Here is an 18,234-nt window from a genome sequence, read left to right as displayed (position 1 = left end):
TTTGAGTTTGCCCACAGGATCAGAGTTTAGTTTGTTTGTTACTGAAAATAAAGGCTACAGCCACATTGTTTAAGGGTGATTGTTACTATTGTTTTACTAATGCCTAAAGCTTGTAAGTTGACTAATGGGCAAAATCTTACTGTACTGACTTCTCATGATGTAAGTGGGATCTTAAACTCTGAAGTTCAGAGCAACAATGCTCCACCTTCAAAGCTGCTATAACTCAAGGGGTGTCAAAAGCTATAGGAATAGAATTATCACTTACGCTGTTCCTGAAGACCCCAATCTTCAGAAAAAGTTGAAAAGGATAGTGACATTATTAAAAGACACCCGTGTAAAGTAACTCAGGAAACACAAGACAGCTGGTTACCCATAGCTTTAATGAGGTCTTGAACTGCCCTCCCCATCCAAAGAAGGGGCTGTCTCTATGACAGACTGTTTTTGTGAAGAGATATTGTCATAGATCCTGAAGCCTTAAAATTAACTATGTGACTCAGCTTTTAGCTTTTCAAAAGAACTCGTGACCCAGCCTTTGAATCAAACAAGACGGTATTTGAGCCAGGAACCGAGATGGGCCTGAGAATCTATGCGGGCTTGCTTCCGTTGACTCCAAAAGTCCTGAGTCTGCCATTTGACCCTCAAGACAACGCCTTCCTGTCCTGGGCTCATTCTTACGCCACATAATTGCTGGGTCTGCGGAGCACTTCCCTCTTCAATTAAAGACTTCCCATGGTGTTTCTCCACTTCAAGGAAAGGACTTTCTTCAGTTCTGAGAATACCTTTCTCCAACAACAATCATATGTGACTCCTCTTCTTGATTTGATGACATCTAACAATTCTAAGACAGAGAAGGCAATGGCACCCCACTCCAGTACTCTTGCCTGGAAAATCCCATGGACAGAGGAGCCTGGTAGGCTGCAGTCCATGGGGTCGCTCAGTCGGAGTGACTTCACTTTGACTTTTCACTTTCATGCATTGGAGAAAGAAATGGCAACCCACCCCAGTATTCTTGCCTGGAGTATCCCAGGGATGGGGGAGCCTGGTGGGCTGCCGTCTATGGGGTCGCACAGAGTCGGACACGACTGAAGTGACTTAGCAGCAGCAGCAGCAGCAACAATCCTAAGATGGATGTAACTATGGGCATAATGTAACTTTTAATTTTGATTATGTTTCAACTTGGTTTAATGACTATTTTGCTGCACAAAAGAAGGTAAATGGGTCTAGATCTGGTGGTTTTCTACCTGATGTTTATCAAATATGGGATGAGGTCATATGGCTAACTCCTAAAGAGGGATGCCTCCCAGCTAATACTCCTATATGCTGGAAACAAATAGAGCCACTCCCAGAAGTTAGCCGACAACTTAATTATAATGATTAGAAACAATTGGGATTTTTGCCTCAAGAAATATGCAATGTAATCATTCCTGTGTTCCTGTGTTTTCCAATCCCAGTTCAGGTCCTCCTTTTGCCTGGCCAGGCACTAATTGGGACTGGATCCCTCAGGCATGCTGGCTTGCTCCAGACAGGGTCTACTGGATATGTAGCTCTTACCTATGCGCTGGCTTCCCCCTGGGTGGATAGGGAGATGCACCCTAGGTCTAGCTTTTACTCTTGGCTTCATATTTTCAGAGCTTACAGAGAAGCCTTACTAATCTGCCACATGTTAAAACTCATTGGGCAAGATATGTATTTCACTGGTATGATTATCTGGCTGCAATGTTCGTTCCCTCTCTGGGAACTACAGATAAGATGCTATGCTGTAAGTGGACGCTCTGACTTTCAGCACTTAGTGATGAACAAATACAAATTAGAAAGGCGGTTTTACAAAACAGATTGGCCTTAGATATTCTAACGGCTGCACAAGGAGAAACTTGCGCCATTTTTCATACCCAGTATGAGTACTAATGTTACTCACTTTACTAAACACATGAACAAGATGATTCAGGCTATGGATTCTCCTAAAGCCTCAGTCACCTCACTTTGGGAAATGTTAACTAGCTCCCCATGTTGGAAAACTATCTTAATCGTAATAATTCTAATTGTTCTGTTTTTACTAGTTGCTCCCTGCATCTGTAACTGTATAACTGGATTTGTTTCTAACCATTTGAAAGCTTTTAAGTTACAAATGGTTGTCCAGGCTCCTACGAGTGCCACAACCTCTTCCAAATATTATTTGGAGCCCCTGGATCAGAGACCCTCAATATGAGCCTTACAGGAATATGTTGCCTCAACAATTTAGGGACCATGCCCCTCAACAGCAGGAAGTAGTTAGGGAATGAAAATGACACCCCTTTCCCTTGGCAACATAATTCTCCTAAAAGAAAAGGGGGGAATGAGAGTCAATTCCTAGGTAGGTTGATAAGAAGTCCGGGGTTCCCGGGGAGGAGAAAGGGGTCTGGGGCTCTCGAAGCAGAGATAGGGGTCTGGAATTCTCAAGGAGAAAAGGACAAACATTTTTTCCCCTACATTCCTTAGTCTTAGTCACATGAGACATTTTTTTCTTTAAGCCCAGAACTGATCATTACACAACAAACAAATAAGTTTAAACTCTGTACTAAGGATTACATAATAACAATATATCCCACTTGAGGACAGTTTCTCCTTTCTGAAAACCTTCTGACTTATCTTGTTATCTTAAAATGTAAATTGTGGGAGTGGGTCTAGTCAGATCTTTACAACCTTGAGCCATTCTTTTGATTTATTGTAATAACCAATTAAAAAAGTATATAACTCCCTTGCTAACACTAGCGAGGGGGGCACGCTCAATCCTCCTTCTGACGTCTGTGTCAGACGCTTTCTCTGTCTCTTTTTATACTTTAATAGAACTCTGCTATACAAAAGCTCTTGAGTGATCAAGTCCTCATAAATCTTCTTCTTTGGAGATCAGGAATCTGACCTTTCACCATAAGCTATCACTTTCCTCCAGGGGATCTTCCTGACCCAGGGATTGAACCATATCTTCTGGGTGGGGTTCCTGACTGGCAGGTGGATTCTTTACCACTGATCCACTGGGCAAGCCTGGGGAAAATGCTTGGAACTACTCTATTCATTTTCCCACCCAGAAGCCTCTTGAGAAATGTGAGCACGGCTCATATCAGCCCTTAGTCTCTTTCTGGCTGAAAATCCTCAGTTCAGTTCAGTTCAGTCGCTCAGTCGTGCCCGACTCTTTGCAACCCCACGAATCAGAGCACGCCAGGCCTCCCTGTACATCACCAGCTCCCGGAGTTTATACAAACTCATGTCCATCAAGTCAGTGTTGCTATCCAGGCATCTCATCCTCTGTCATCCCCTTCTCCTCCTGCCCCTAATCCCTCCTAGCATCAGGGTCTTTTCCAGTGAGTCAACTTTTTGCATGAGGTGGCCAAAGTATTGGAGTTTCAGCTTCAACATCAGTCCTTCCAATGAACACCCAGGACTGATCTCCTTTAGGATGGACTGGTTGGATCTCCTCGCAGTCCAAGGGACTCTCAAGAGTCTTCTCCAACACCACAGTTCAAAAGCATCAATTCTTTGGTGCTCAGCTTTCTTTATAGTCCAACTCTCACATCCACACATGACCACTGGAAAAACCATAGCCTTGACTAGACGGACCTTTGTTGGCAAAGTAATGTCTCTGCTTTTGAATATACTATCTAGGTTGGTCATAACTTTTCTTCCAAGGAGTAAGCATCTTTTAATTTCATGGCTGCAATCACCATCTGCAGTGATTTTGGAGCCCCCCAAAATTAAGTCTGACATTGTTTCCCCATCTATTTGCCATGAAGTGATGGGACCAGATGCCATGATCTTAGTTTTCTGAATGTTGAGTTTTAAGTCAACTTTTTCACTCTCCTCTTTCACTTTCATCAAGAAGCTTTTTAGTTCCTCTTCACTTCTGGCATAAGGGTGGTGTCATCTGTGTATCTGAGATTATTGATATTTCTCCTGGCAATCTTGATTCCAGCTTGTGCTTCATCTAGCCCAGCGTTTTTCATGATGTACCCTGCATATAAGTTAAATAAGCAGGGTGACAATATACAGCCTTGACGTATACCTATTCCCATTTGGAACCAGTCTGTTGTTCCAGGTCCAGTTCTAACTGTTGCTCCCTCACCTGCATATAGGTTTCTCAAGAGACAGGTCAGGTGGTCTAGTATTCCTATCTCTTTCAAAATTTTCCACATTTTATTGTGATCCACACAGTCAAAGGCTTTGGCATGTCAATAAAGCAGAAATAGATGTTTTTCTGGAACTCTCTTGCTTTTTCGATGATCCAACATATGTTAATTTGATCTCTGGTTCCTCTGCCTTTTCTAAATCCAGCGTGAACATCTGGAAGTTCACAGTTCACATACTCTTGAAGTCTGGCTTGGAGAATTTTGAGCATTATTTTGCTAGCATGTGAAATGAGTGCAATTGTGTGGTAGTTTGAACATTTTTTGGCATTGCCTTTCTTTGGGATTGGAATGAAAACTGACCTTTTCCAGGCCTATGGCCACTGCTGAGTTTTCTAAATTTGTTGGCATAATGAGTGCAGCACTTTCACAGCATCACCTTTCAGGATTTGAAATAGCTCAACTGGGATTCCATCACCTCCACTAGCTTTGTTCGTAGTGATGCTTTCTAAGGCCCACTTGACTTCACATTCCAGGATGTCTGGCTCTAGGTGAGTGATCACACCATCGTGTGTGTGATCACTATGTGATCTAATTATACTATTAGATATTAGACTATATCTAATAGTGACATAAGACCAAGACCCAAGTCTTAAAACCACTGCAGGAGGAACACATGTTTCAACTCTGCTTCTAAAATCTGGTGTCTCAAGGGACTTCCCTGGTGGTCAATGCAGGGGACTTGGGTTTGCTGCCTGGTGGGGAAACTAAGATTTCCATGGCATGGCATGAGGCAATTAAACCCAAGAGCTGCAAGTAGAGAAATGCCCTCAGGCCGCTATGAAGACAAGGCCCAGCCCAGAAAAAAAAAGGTGATGTCTCAAAATAAATACAACAAAGATATCCAAAGAAATCTTTACATTAAAAAAAAGGTAGAAAATAAGTTAAATAGCCAATATGAATAAGAATTTGCTTATATCGCTTAAACAAATTCATTTTATAGAATATTGTTCAGCCTTTTACTAAAAAATGGTAAATTTTTAGCGTAGAAAGATTGTCGTGATAATGCGAGTAGAAAAAAACAAGTTGCAAAACAGTGTGTGTCACATCTGTTTGTCTGCTAGGCAGGAAGTCTGTCTTTCTCAGCTTCTCTCTCTCCCATCTCTCTGCCTCTTAGACATTTTGTTTTTTAGTGTATCTATATACAAATGGGGGGAGAATGTTTCCTGAACTCTTCATGCTGCTGCTACTGCTGCTAAGTCGCTTCAGTCGTGTCCGACTCTGTGCGACCCCATAAACAGCAGCCCACCAGGCTCCGCCATCCCTGGGATTCTCCAGGCAAGAACACTGGAGTGGGTTGCCATTTCCTTCTCCAATGCATGAAAGTGAAAAGTGAAAGTGAAGTCGCTCAGTCGGGTCCGGCTCTTAGCAACCCCATGGACTACAGCCTACCAGGCTCCTCGGTCCATGGGGTTTTCCAGGCAAGAGTACTGGAGTGGGGTGTCATTATTTCTAAATACTAGAGATGTCTTGTTTCTAGAGTATAGAGGATGAGGTTTGGGGGATCGTAATGATATGATTGATATCTGTAACTTTTTTTTATAAAAAGCACATATTACTTTCATAATCAGAAAACAGCGACAACAATAATAAAGGATTTGCAGTGCTTTGGTGAGCTCACAGTGCTTTGGTGAACTCCGAATATCACGGTGTTGATCTGTTTCCTCCTTCACATTCTTTTTGTTTATTCATTCAACAAATGCTCTTTAAGGCCTTGTCTGCACCAGACCTCGTGCTGGGCCTTGGGCTCTTAGAGCTTAGTGAGATGTGATCCCCGTTGTGAGAAGCTAACAGATGTCAGAGAAAACCCAGCATGATAAATACTAGAACAGAGGAAATCACTGGGGGAGGGACTCCCTGAGTCTTGATGATAATAGCACTTGTCAGCCATAGACATTTTTTGGGTGATTGGGAGCAGCCTGTGCAAAGGCCTAGAAGCAGGAAGAGCTGTGATGTGTTGCTTAACCCTCCACCTATTTCCTCCTAGTCCAAGCTATCACCATCCCTCGCTGCCCTCCACTGCATGCTTCCCCTCCAGACTACCTTTGACCTAACAGCAGAGCGATCTTTCAAAAATACAAAGGCAACCATGTCAACCCCCTGCTCAAAACCAACTCTGTGGCTTCCTCTTGCGACTAGGAGAAAGAAATCCAAAGATCCTCCACCCAGGAGATCCTGCACCCAACTCATCAGGAAATCTGTTGGTTCTGCTTTCAAAACATGTCCTGACTCCGACTGCCTCTCGCCATCTTCAGTGCAGCCACTGCTGCAAACCACCATTGCTTCTTCCCTGTGTTTTCATAGAAACTTCCTCACTGTCCTCCTGCTTCTAACTCCCAAACCCATCTGCTCCCAGCTTAGTCAGAGTTGTCGTGTCAGGCCTCTGGTCTAAACATCCAACATCTTCTATTTCACCCAGAGCCAAAGCCAAAGGCTTCACAGTGGCCCATGGTCTCTGCACATCAGGCTCTTCATTGCCCCTCTGACGTCACCCCTTCCTGCTCTTGTCTCACCCACCGCTTCTCTCACCCACTTGGCACTGCTCACAATGGCCTCCTGCTCTTCCGCTCACATCAGGCTCGCTCTGGCCCCGGGGCCTTTGCTCCTGGGGTTTCTCTGTTTGGAAATCTGTGCTCCTAGATGATCATATGACTTTCTCTCTCACCATCTTCAAAGCCGCTCTCCTGATTTCTATCTTTGTCTCAGAACCCTCTCTTCCCTGAGTACCATTTTCATTCCCATTCTCTCCTTGCTTCTCTCTTTTTCTTGTGGCAAGCATCATTGACTCACCAGGGCTTCTCACGTTTGCCACAAATACAGAGATGAAACTTCCTGCCATTTGGGATGATGGCAGGTGGTTAAGAGTGTGATAGCTATGTGGCTGTGGGTGTCATTTCTCACATTTTCTGAGGTAGGGGCTCTTGCTGAAGGAGGAAACAGCTGGACTCCATCTTAGACCAGGCTGCGAACATTAGGCTACACGTATGGTCACCCTCCCGATGGACTCTGAACTTTGTGCCCGGTGTCTATAGAAATGGCACACCAATGGAAAACCAGATCCCCGGATAAAAGAGCTTCAGGACTTGTACTTGGACTCTCCGTTGCCTAAAAGAATATGCTAAGTATCTCTGTAACAGAACAAAGTGGTAAATTCCATTATGTTTATCGGGATATGACCACAGGCCCATTGATAAATATCCACTGCATATCTAGTCTTGTGACACATGAATCTTGGGTTAACTTTGATCGTATCTCTCTTTCACCTTGTCCAGATTAGTTTCGAGGAATTTGGGGAGGTAGGTTTGAGCAAGTACATTTACGGTATATAAGGTTTTCACAAAAACTGGTTGGGGTCCTTGGCTAAGAGGAGACTCTGCCTTGGGCCCGCTGGTGTAATAAACTGCACTCCACTATCTGCATCGTCCTTCTGAGTGAGTTTGTTTCCCGGAACACGTGGCTACAACACTGTTAGATGTCCCAACGGGGCAAGTTCAGGCGAGGTGAGAAATGGGAACTAGGGTTGAACATGGCCTGGATCAGGTCCAAATCAGGAACCAGCAATGAGAACACTGACCTGGGTGTCAGGCCAGAGCAGGGGGGCTCAAGCCTATGGGAAAAGTTTTGAACCTTTGGGATTTGACTGAAGATTAAAAGCTTAAAAGTTAGGTTATATCAATCCTACAAAGACCTATGAAACCCTATGTCCTGTGCCTGCTACCCTGTGCCCTTCTGTCTGACTTCATCTCCTCAAACTCTCCCCACTCACTATGCAGCAGGCACTCAGGCCTCCTTGTTCCTAAAACTCCCCAAGTGCACTCCTTCCTGCCCCAGGGCCTCTGCAATTGCCATTCTCTCTTCCTGAAACACTCTCTCCAAGGTGTCTGCATTCTTATTCCTTTTTTCATTCAGGTCTTTACTTCAAGGTTACCTTCTCAGTGAGGCCTTCCCTGGCCACAATCACACAATGCACACTCACACACCAGACTTCTTACCCTCCTCTCTCCAGATTTTACTTTTTCTTCTTAATATCTATCCCTAACTAACAAATTAGAGATAGAACTGGACATGGAACAACAGACTGGTTCCAAATCAGGAAAAGAGTACATCAAGGCTGTATACTGTCACCCTGCTTATTTAACTTATATGCAGAGTGCATCATGCGAAATGCCAGGCTGGATGAAGCACAAGCTGGGATCAAGATGGCTGGGAGAAATATCAATAACCTCAGACATGCAGATGACACCATCCTTATGACAGAAGGCAAAGAGGAACTAAAGAGCCTCTTGTTGAAAGTGAAAAAGAAGAGTGAAAAAGTTGACTTGAAACTCAACATTTAGAAAACAAAGATCATGGCATCTGGTCCCATCACTTCATGGCAAATAGATGGGGAAACAATGGAAACAGTGACAGACTTTATTTTCTGGGGCTCCAGAATCACGTGTGGATGGTGACTGCAGCCTTGAAATTAAAAGATGCTTGCTCCTTGGAAGGAAAGCTATGAGCAACCTGAAAGAAAGTGAAAGGTGCTCAGTTGTATCTGACTCTTTGTGACCCCCATGGACTATTCTCCAGGCCAGAATACTAGAGTGGGTAGCCTTTCCCTTCTGCAGGGGATCTTTCTGATCCAGGGATCAAACCCAAGTCTTCATTGCAGGTGGATTCTTTACCAGCTAAGCCATAAGGAGTCAGACACGACTGAGCAGCTGAACTGAACTGTGGCATGTGGGATCTTAGTTCCCTGACCAGGGATCAAACCCAAGACCCCTACAGTGGGGGCACACAATCCTAACCCAGGGAAGCCCCAATTTGAATTAAAAACTAAAAAAATAATAAAAAGAGGATCATCCTATTTATTTCTAGTAAGAAATAAAAGAGTGGTAGGAAAATATCAGGCAAGTAATGGATGCTTGAGACTCCCCTAGGTTCATTCACAAGTATTTATAGAAGACCTCCTTTGTGCACTGGCTCTTAGAGATATAGCAGTGAACAGCAATCCCTGTCATCAGTCTGTTGCCATGCTAATGGAGACAGAGATAACAATAGATAAAGGCAGTCATTTGTTAGTTCAGTTCAGTCGCTCATTGTTAGTTCAGTTCAGTCATGTCCGACTCATTGCGATCCCATGGATTGCAGCAGGCCAGGCTTCCCTGTCCATCACCAACTCCCAGAGCTTACTCAAACTCATGTCCATTGAGTCAGTGATGCCGTCCAAAGATCTCATCCCCTGTCATCCCTGTCTCCTCCTGCCTTCAATCTTTCCCAGCATCAGGGTCTTTTTTAATGAGTCAGTTCTTTGCATCAGATGGCCAAAGTATTGGAGTTCCAGCTTCAGCATCAGTCCTTCCAGTGAATATTCCAGACCAGTTCCCTTTAGGATGGACTGGTTGGGTCTCCTTGCAGTTCAAGGGACTCTCAAGAGTTTTCTCCAACACTACAATTCAAAAGTATCAATTTTTCGGTGCTCAGCTTTCTTTATAGTCCAACTCTCACATCCATATGTGACTACTGGAAAAACAATAGCTTTGACTAGACGGACCTTTGTTGGCAAAGTTATGTCTCTGCTCTTTAATATGCTGTCTAGGCTGGTCATAGCTTTCCTTCCAAGGAGTAAGCGTCTTTTAATTTCAAGGCTACAGTCACCATCTACAGTGATTTTGGAGCCCCCCAAAATAAACTCTCTCACTCTTTCCATTGTTTTCCTATCTATTTGCTATGAAGTGATGGGACTGGATCCCATGATCTTTGTTTTTTGAATGTTGAGTTTTAAGCCAAATTTTCCACTCACCTTTTTCACTTTCAACAAGAGGCTCTTTAGTTCCTCTTCACCTTCTGCCATATGGGTGGTGTCATCTGCATATGTGAGGTTATTGATATTCCTCCCAGCAATCTTGATTCCAGCTTGTGCTTCATCCAGCTCAGCATTTCCCATGATGTATTCTGCATATAGGGCTTCCCTCATAGCACAGCTGGTAAAGAATCTGCCTGTAGTGCAGTAGACCCAGGTTCAATTCCTAGGTCGGGAAGATCCCCTGGAGAAGGAAATGGCAACCCACTCCAGTATGCTTGCCTGGAGAATCCCATGACAAAGGAGCCTGGCAGGCTACAGTCCATGGGGTCGCAAAACTCGTACATGACTTAGCGACTAAACTACCACCATTCTGCATATAAGTTAAATAAGAGAGTGACAATATACAGCCTTGATGTACTCCTTTCCCAATTTGGAGTACGGTACAGCCACATGTGGCAAGGTACAGCCAAAAAATAAAAATAAGTAAAATAACAATAAAAATAATAAAATAATTATTAAAAGTTTAAGTTGATACGTTGTATTTTCATTCAGTTCAAGAATTTTTTTTTTTTTTTGGCCAAGAGGCATGCAGGATTTCAGTTCCCCCACCAGGAATCAAACCCTCACCCTCTGCAGTGGAAGCACAGAATCTTAACCATTGGACCGCTAGGGAAGTCCTCCATCTTTTTGTAATGCACCAAATACACAGTATGCTGCTCCACATAGCCTGGAGGGAATGACTGGGCGCCCCCTAGAGCTCAGTGTCAAGTGGTGGCCCTCCACGTAGCATGGGAAGAAAAACTTAGCTGTGCTCTACTAAGGGGTTATTAACACTCTTTCTGGGAGAAAGGATTTCAAGTGCTTTTTAAAACTTTTTTCCTCCTTACTAAGTTGCAATTCGTGATTTTTCTACAATGATATGCATGCTAGGTCGCTTCAGTCTTTTCCAACTTTTTGCGACCTCGCAAAGAATTCTAGGCAAGAATACTAGATTCTCTAGGCAAGAATACTAGAGTGGGCTGCCATTTCCTCCTCCAGGAAATTTTCCTGAGCCAGGGATCAAACCTGCATTTCCTGTGGCTCCTGCATTGCAGATGGATTCTTTACCACTTGAGCCACCCAGGAAGCCCTCAAAAAGCAACCCGTCCTTGCGACCATGACAGGACTCGAACCTGTAATCTTCTGATCCGAAGTCAGATGCCTTATCCATTAGGCCACATGGCCACCGACAATGATAAGACAGTGATTTTGTAACAAGAAAAAAATGTAATGGAAAGAGCCTGCTGGAGTGTTTTCAGTGTACTGAAAACGTACAGAATGTCTATCTTCCCACAACAACAAAATTTTCCAAGTGTATGGAGGAAATTCCCTTGTGGTCCAGTGGTTAAGACTCTGCCCTTCCAATGAAAGCAGCATGGGTTCAAGCAGCAAGATCTTGCTTGCGGCTCGGCAGGGCAGCATGTATTGAGTTGGCCAAGAATTCATTTGGACTTTTCCATAAGATGGTACAGAAATATCCAAACAAACTCTTTGGCCAATTCAATAAAATAAATAAAATGAAAAGTGCACTGAAGCCTAAAGTGGAGTGTTATGATTCTGAATGATTATAACTGGAAATAACTGTAAGCAGCCCCAGCCCCAAGGCTTTTATTGCATATGAAAAACAAGTAGGGGGAGTGGGGGGCAACAGACAGGGGTAATTGAGGTCCAAACTACTGACTCTGTGTATAAAATAAGTAAGCTACAGGATGTATTGTACAGCTCGGGGGAAGTATAGCCAATATTTGATAATAACTTTAAGTTGAATACATCTGTAAGTTTTGAAGCTCTATGCTGTATACCTGAAATTAATATCATATAGTAAATCAACTATGTGCCTCTATTTTTCTTTAAAATGATGGGCCAGTACTCAGATTATCTTATTCTTTAAAATCCCTCTTTCTTCTGTCTGCTCTCCCCACTCCACCTCCAGGTTTCTACCTTGCAGTCTTTGGCTGGAATGGCAAATGTAGTTTAATGAATCTCTCAGTGAAAAAAGAAGAAAAAGATAAAAAGGATGCTTTTGAAAGCTCATGATGCAATCATAAGGATCCACCCAGGTGAATGGTCTGCACAAAGGCACATGAACTTGTCCTGGCCCAGGGGGTTGGTCACTGGCCAAGGAAAATTCCAGACTTTCTATGCACTGGCCCCAGGGAACATTGGTCCCAGGGAGAAGTGACAGGAAGTAATATGGATACATACTTTCCCCCCAAAGAGTCCCTGGGTGTGAGGGAGGAGAGGGTGAACAAATTGAGAGAGTGATGTTGACATACATACACTATTACGTTTAAATAGACAGCTAGTGGGAGCTGCTGTATAACACAGGGAATTCAGCTGAGTCCTCTGTGATGACCTAGAAGGGTGGCAACAGGGGAAGGAGTGGGAGAGAGACTCCAGAGGGAGCAGATATGTGTACGGGCTGTGCTGTGCTGTGCTAAGTTGCTTCAGTTGTGTCTTACTCTTTGTGACCCTATGGACTGTAGCCCGCCAGGCTCCTCTGACCATGGGATTCTCCAGACAGGAATACTGGGGTGGGTTACCCTTTCCTCCTTCAGGGGATCACCCAGGGATCGAACGTGCATTTCCTGTGGCTCCTGCATTGCTGGTGGGTTCTTTACCACTTGAGCCACCTGGGAAGCCCTCAAAAAGCAACTCATCCCCTTGCGACTGTGGCAGGACTCGAACCTGCAATCTTCTGATCCGAAGTCAGATGCCTTATCCATTAGGCCACACAGCCACCCATTAGATGAGTTAGCTAAGCCTGTTAGGAGAGTCATGATGACAGCTTATTCTAAATCTAACATTCTGGTTCCTTCCAGTTCACTCCAGGACTTAATACTGTAGTATGCCTGCAATGCGGGAGACCCAGTTTCGATCCCTGGGTCGGGATGATCCCCTGGAGAAGGAAATGGCAACCCACTCCAGTATTCTTGCCTGGAGAATCCCATGGATGGAGGAGCCTGGTAGGCTACAGTCCATGGGGTCGTAAAGTGTCAGACACAATTGAGCAACTTCACTTCACTTATGTAGTAATAAAAACCAAATGTAATGGTGGACTATAAAATCTATAAGTATCTACTATATTTTTTAATATTTGTGACTGTGGAAAAACACACATAACAGGTGATTCCTTGGCGATCCAGTGGTTAGGACAGTGTGCTTCCATTGTAGGGGGCACGGATCGATCCCTGGTCAGGGAACTAAGATACCACATGCCTCTCAGCTCAGCCCAAAAAAAACCCACCAAAAACACCACACATACACACAACATAAAATTTACCATCTTAACTACTTTTTTAAACCTGAAGTACTTTTAAGTTCAGTAGTGTCAAGTACATTCACACTGTTGTACAATCCTCTCCAGACCTCTTACAGCCATTCTTGTATATATCATCTGGGGCACAAGGGCAGGATTTTTCTCTAGGGCATGTCTTTGGGTGGAATCACATGGGTTTGCATATGTCCGACTTTATCAGTTAAGGTCAGGCTCTTTTTCAAAATGTTTGCATCAATTTATACTCCCATAGGCATTTACTTTTGTTTTAAGTATTACATTCAACTGTTAAATTTTATTTTTAAGTTCCAACACAAAAAGATCAAAAAGACAATACAATGAAAAAAATCTCTGTCCCCTAATCATCTTATTGTCTCCCCACAGATAATCAAAATTACCAGTTTCTGGTGATCACCGTTCCAGAAATATGTTTTTGCATATATTTCCCCCTTTTACAACAACTTGTAGCATTCTATACATACTTTTCTGAAGCTTGTTTGTTTCTCTTAACAAACATTATAGGTAATATAATTTGGTGGTCTCTGGAGCAGATTGCATGGATTCATATCCAGCTTCATGCTAAACTCATGGTGATTTTGATTAGGTCATTTAATCTCTCTGTGTCTTATATTACTTATCTGTAAAATGTGGAATGAATCCTAACTTATAAGGTCTTTATGAGAATTAAATTTGTTAATATATGTAGAGCATTTAGAATCCTGCCTATTAGAACTGTAACTATTGTCAGCATAATATCAATGCTTTCTCATTCTTTTTTATGGCTGTCTTATAGTCCATTATATATATGTATCAATTTATTTTAATCATAATTGATAAACATTTAAGTTGTTCAGGTATGTTTATAGCACAGCAATAACTATCATTTCCCACTCACACAGGTGAGTATATCTAAAAAGATAAAGTTCTAGAATGGAACTACTGGGTCAAAGGTATTTAGTGCAGCTATCATTCTAACAGATATTGACAAGCTTTCCTTCATGAATACACCACACACTCTCATATATATTAACTTAAAGGGATATAAAAAATTTAGACTAGAAGAACCCTAGGTAAAGCTACTTTACTGTTCAGATGAGTCATTGATCCCAAGAGAGAGGAAGTGACTGGCATAGGTTTAGTGGTGGAAATAGCACCAAAACCCTCGCAGGAGTCTGGATTTAAGAGTCCTAAAACACTTTAAAGTCCTTGTTCAGTCGCTGTTCTTAGTCGCTCAGTCATGTCCGACCAAGTCCTCGTTAACATTTCATTACGTTGATGCTGCAGTCTGCTTACATGATGGTAGTAACTTAATATCTAATTTCACAATATTCGTTCCGATTTTTCTCCTGGGCTATTTTTCTACCCTGGATAGATCATGTGCGCTACCAAGTGACCCTTGGACTAATCTGACCGGCTTGAGGTTGACCAAGTGACCGATCTGCCCTCGTCTTTGAAAATGCTGGACTTGGTAAACTGTCTCTAGGGAATCAGAGTTCTGCCAACCACTCCTAAGAGATCATTTAAATTACATCAAGGGAAATGAACCAAAGCATTTGCTCAGTAATCTAGCCGAGACCAATTTCGCAAGCTGCTGGTTGATTTGTAGTATATCTTTTAGACCAAAGGAAGCCCGCCCCTTAGTGGCGAAGCCGTCATTGGCTGATACGGCTGTCAATCACCAGCAAGATAAATACTGAGAGGCCGGCGGCCCCTTCCTCAGGACGTCCTGGAGCGCGTGGTGTGGCGGCGGTTGTGCTGCGCGAGTTTTGCCAGAGAGAGTCTGCGGTAATGTCGTTACGCCTTACTAACTGGAGTGGAAAGTAAAAGGGACCTCTCCTCCTCCATCCTCTTTTCTCCCTCCCTGCGGGGCAGGCGTAATGGCGGAAGTCGCGGCGACTGGCGCCGGCGGAGAGGCTATGGCGGCAGTGGCGGCGGGGGAAGGCTCCTCGGGCCCGGTGGGCTTGCCTCTAGGCCGGGGCTTCTCGAGCTACCGGCCCTTCGAGCCCCAGGCGTTGGGTCTCAGCCCGAGCTGGCGGCTCACCGGCTTCTCTGGCATGAAGGGCTGAGGCTGCAAGGTCCCCCAGGAGACGCTGCTCAAACTCCTGGCGGGACTGACGCGACCGGAGGTGCTGCCTGCGCCGGGCCGGGGCCTGGTCGGAGGCCTTGAAGAGACGGCCCAGGAAGCCGGTCTGCCGGTGAGGGCGGAACCCAGCCCTCCCTTCCCCAGCCTGGGCATTGGGATGGACTCCTGCGTCATACCCCTGAGACACGGGGGCCTGTCCTTGGTGCAGACCACCGACTTCTTTTACCCCCTGGTGGAAGATCCCTATATGATGGGGCGCATCGCATGTGCCAACGTGCTGAGTGACCTCTACGCGATGGGCATTACTGAGTGTGACAACATGTTGATGCTACTCAGTGTCAGCCAGAGTATGCCTGAGGAGGAGCGAGAAAAGATAACACCACTCATGATCAAAGGCTTTCGGGATGCTGCCGAGGAAGGAGGGACTGCGGTGACTGGTGGGCAAACGGTGGTAAACCCTTGGATTATCATCGGTGGAGTTGCCACTGTAGTATGTCAACCCAATGAATTCATCTTACCTGACAGCGCCGTTGTTGGAGATGTGCTCGTGTTAACTAAACCCTTAGGAACCCAGGTTGCCGTCAATGCCCACCAATGGCTGGATAATCCTGAACGATGGAATAAGATAAAGATGGTGGTCTCCAGAGAAGAGGTAGAGCTGGGTTATCAGGAAGCCATGTTCAACATGGCTACCCTCAATAGAATTGCTGCCGGGCTGATGCACACGTTTAATGCCCACGCAGCCACAGATATCACCGGCTTTGGCATTCTGGGTCACTCTCAGAACCTTGCAAAACAACAAAGAAATGAGGTCTCCTTTGTCATTCATAATCTGCCCATCATTGCCAAGATGGCTGCCATCAGCAAGGCCAGCGGGCGCTTCGGTCTCCTGCAAGGAACCTCAGCAGAAACTTCTGGGGGGCTACTGATTTGTCTGCCAAGAGAACAGGCAGCTCGCTTTTGTTCAGAAATCAAATCTTCAAAGTATGGAGAGGGTCATCAAGCCTGGATCGTCGGTATTGTGGAAAAGGGAAACCGGACAGCCCGGATCATTGACAAGCCTCGCGTTATTGAGGTCCTACCTCGTGGGGCCACTGCTACTCTTGCTCCTGAGAACTCCAGTGCCTCCTCTGAGCCTAGCTTGTGAGATGGAACAGCAGAAGTTGTTCGAACTGTACAGCCTTTGTACACAAGCATGGAGCAATCGCTAGAGTTGATTTTAGGAAGAAATTTCCAAAGAAGGCTGCCTGCATAGTAGTTCCAGCTGCTCTTCCTAGGTAATTTGAATCAGCCCATCAAAAGCTGCACATTCCAAGGCCAGAAGTAACATTTTGGACTTCCGGGGGGTCGAGGGTATATATTTGGTCATCTCTTGAGTGGAAAAAGCAGAAAACCCCCCGTTTCCTCTTTCCAAGAGCAAGAGGAGATTACTCAGGTTTGAGATATTTTTCTTGGCACGGGGTTAATTGATTTCTGCACAGGGAGTGAGATTATTTAACTAAAATTACACCAAAAATGCAAAATGAAAAAGACTTAGATCAGAACAAATAAGTTTGGACCAATACTGTTGGTAAATTGAAATTGTTATGAGAGATTTAAATGCAATGTCAAATTCTTATTAGATTACTCTGAAACACTGGCTCTTTCCTACTCCGGACAAGAATTGAGCAGCTTGTCCAATGACTGGGAAAGGAGGACTTCCAACCACCTTACTTGGTCTCTGTTAATGACGTCTCTCTCTAAACCCCTTTAAGGACTGGGAGAGGCAGACCAAACCGCAGAGCCCAGGTCTTGGTGGACATTAAGATGTTAAATCTTGTGTTGAAAATTCCTGGTGATTTCATCAATAAAGCGATTTCTAGTGAAATAATTTTGTTGAAAATTCTTCTGGCGAATGTATCTTTGGAATTATTCATCTTTTACAGTTTTATAAAATGAACCAACATAACATTTGGTGTTGACAGCAAAGGATCATAACAGTCATAAATCCCAAGGCCTAGAGGGTGGGAGAGGAAATGGCAAAGGAAGGGTGTCAGCCATTCTTGGAAGATGGAAGGTGGGTGTAAGACGGGTAATTGACTTAGAACAGAGGAGGCCAAAGTATAAATGCCTTCAGAAGGACTTTTCTGGTGGTCCAATGGTTAGATTCCAAACTTCCACTGCAGGGGGCATGGGTTCCATCCCTGGTTGGGGAACTTAGACCCCACATGCTGTAAGGTGTTCAGTTCAATTGCTCAGTCATGTCTGACTCTTTGCAACTCCATGCAACTCTGTGGACTGCAGTATGCCAGGCTTCCTGGTCCATCACCAACTCCCAGAGCTTGCTCAAACTCCTGTCCATCGAATCGGTGATGCCATCTAACCATCTCATCTTCTGTCGTCCCCTTCTCCCGCCTTCAGTCTTTCCCAGCATCAGGGTCTTTTCCAGTGAGTCAGTTCATATCAGGTGGCCAAAGTATTGGAGCTTCAGTTTCAGCATCAGTCCTTCCAATGAATATTCAGCACTGATTTCCTTTAGGATTGATTGGTTTGATCTCCTTGCAGTCCAAGGGACTCAACAGTCTTCTCCAACATCACAGTTCAAAAGTTGCAAGGTGTGGCCCCCCTAAAAAAAAGCCTTCAGAGTTGGGGATAGGCTCCAAATACACCAAGGAAGATGGGGTCAAAGATACTGGTTAAAAGTTTATGCATAGGGTAATTAATCTTCACAGTTTTCAAACTTCTCCCTGCACCATGTCATACAGCCACATGACTGCCTCTCACCTCTGTAGGTAAAGGGCAGTTTGGTCTCTGGAAAATGTGAATTTAAAAAATACTATAAAAAGACAATCAGCAGAGCAGAGGACAGGGAGCCTCACCAAAAGCAAGAATAAAGACAAAAACAAGATTGTCC

General features: G+C 44.3%; 1 protein-coding gene and 2 non-coding genes across 3 annotated transcripts; 1 reads left to right on the top strand and 2 right to left on the bottom strand.

Annotated features, from left to right (window-relative positions):
• Nucleotides 1-11,093: 11,093 nt before the first annotated feature.
• Nucleotides 11,094-11,166, bottom strand: TRNAR-UCG. Its single transcript has one exon. It is a non-coding gene; the product is annotated as a tRNA-Arg (tRNA).
• Nucleotides 11,167-12,648: 1,482 nt separating this feature from the next.
• Nucleotides 12,649-12,721, bottom strand: TRNAR-UCG. Its single transcript has one exon. It is a non-coding gene; the product is annotated as a tRNA-Arg (tRNA).
• Nucleotides 12,722-14,888: 2,167 nt separating this feature from the next.
• SEPHS2 (selenophosphate synthetase 2) lies at nt 14,889-17,226 on the top strand. Its single transcript, XM_040259040.1, has one exon. The coding sequence runs from the start codon at nt 15,136-15,138 to the stop codon at nt 16,486-16,488; it is 1,353 nt and encodes a 450-aa protein (XP_040114974.1). The 5' UTR covers nt 14,889-15,135; the 3' UTR covers nt 16,489-17,226.
• The last annotated feature ends 1,008 nt before the right edge of the window (nt 17,227-18,234 follow it).

The sequence above is a fragment of the Oryx dammah genome, unplaced genomic scaffold, assembly GCF_014754425.2.
Source record: "Oryx dammah isolate SB20612 unplaced genomic scaffold, SCBI_Odam_1.1 HiC_scaffold_2, whole genome shotgun sequence".
NCBI lineage: Eukaryota > Metazoa > Chordata > Mammalia > Artiodactyla > Bovidae > Oryx > Oryx dammah.
The sequence above is the reverse complement of the archived record's forward strand: the minus strand, read 5'-3'. Positions and strand labels throughout refer to the sequence as shown.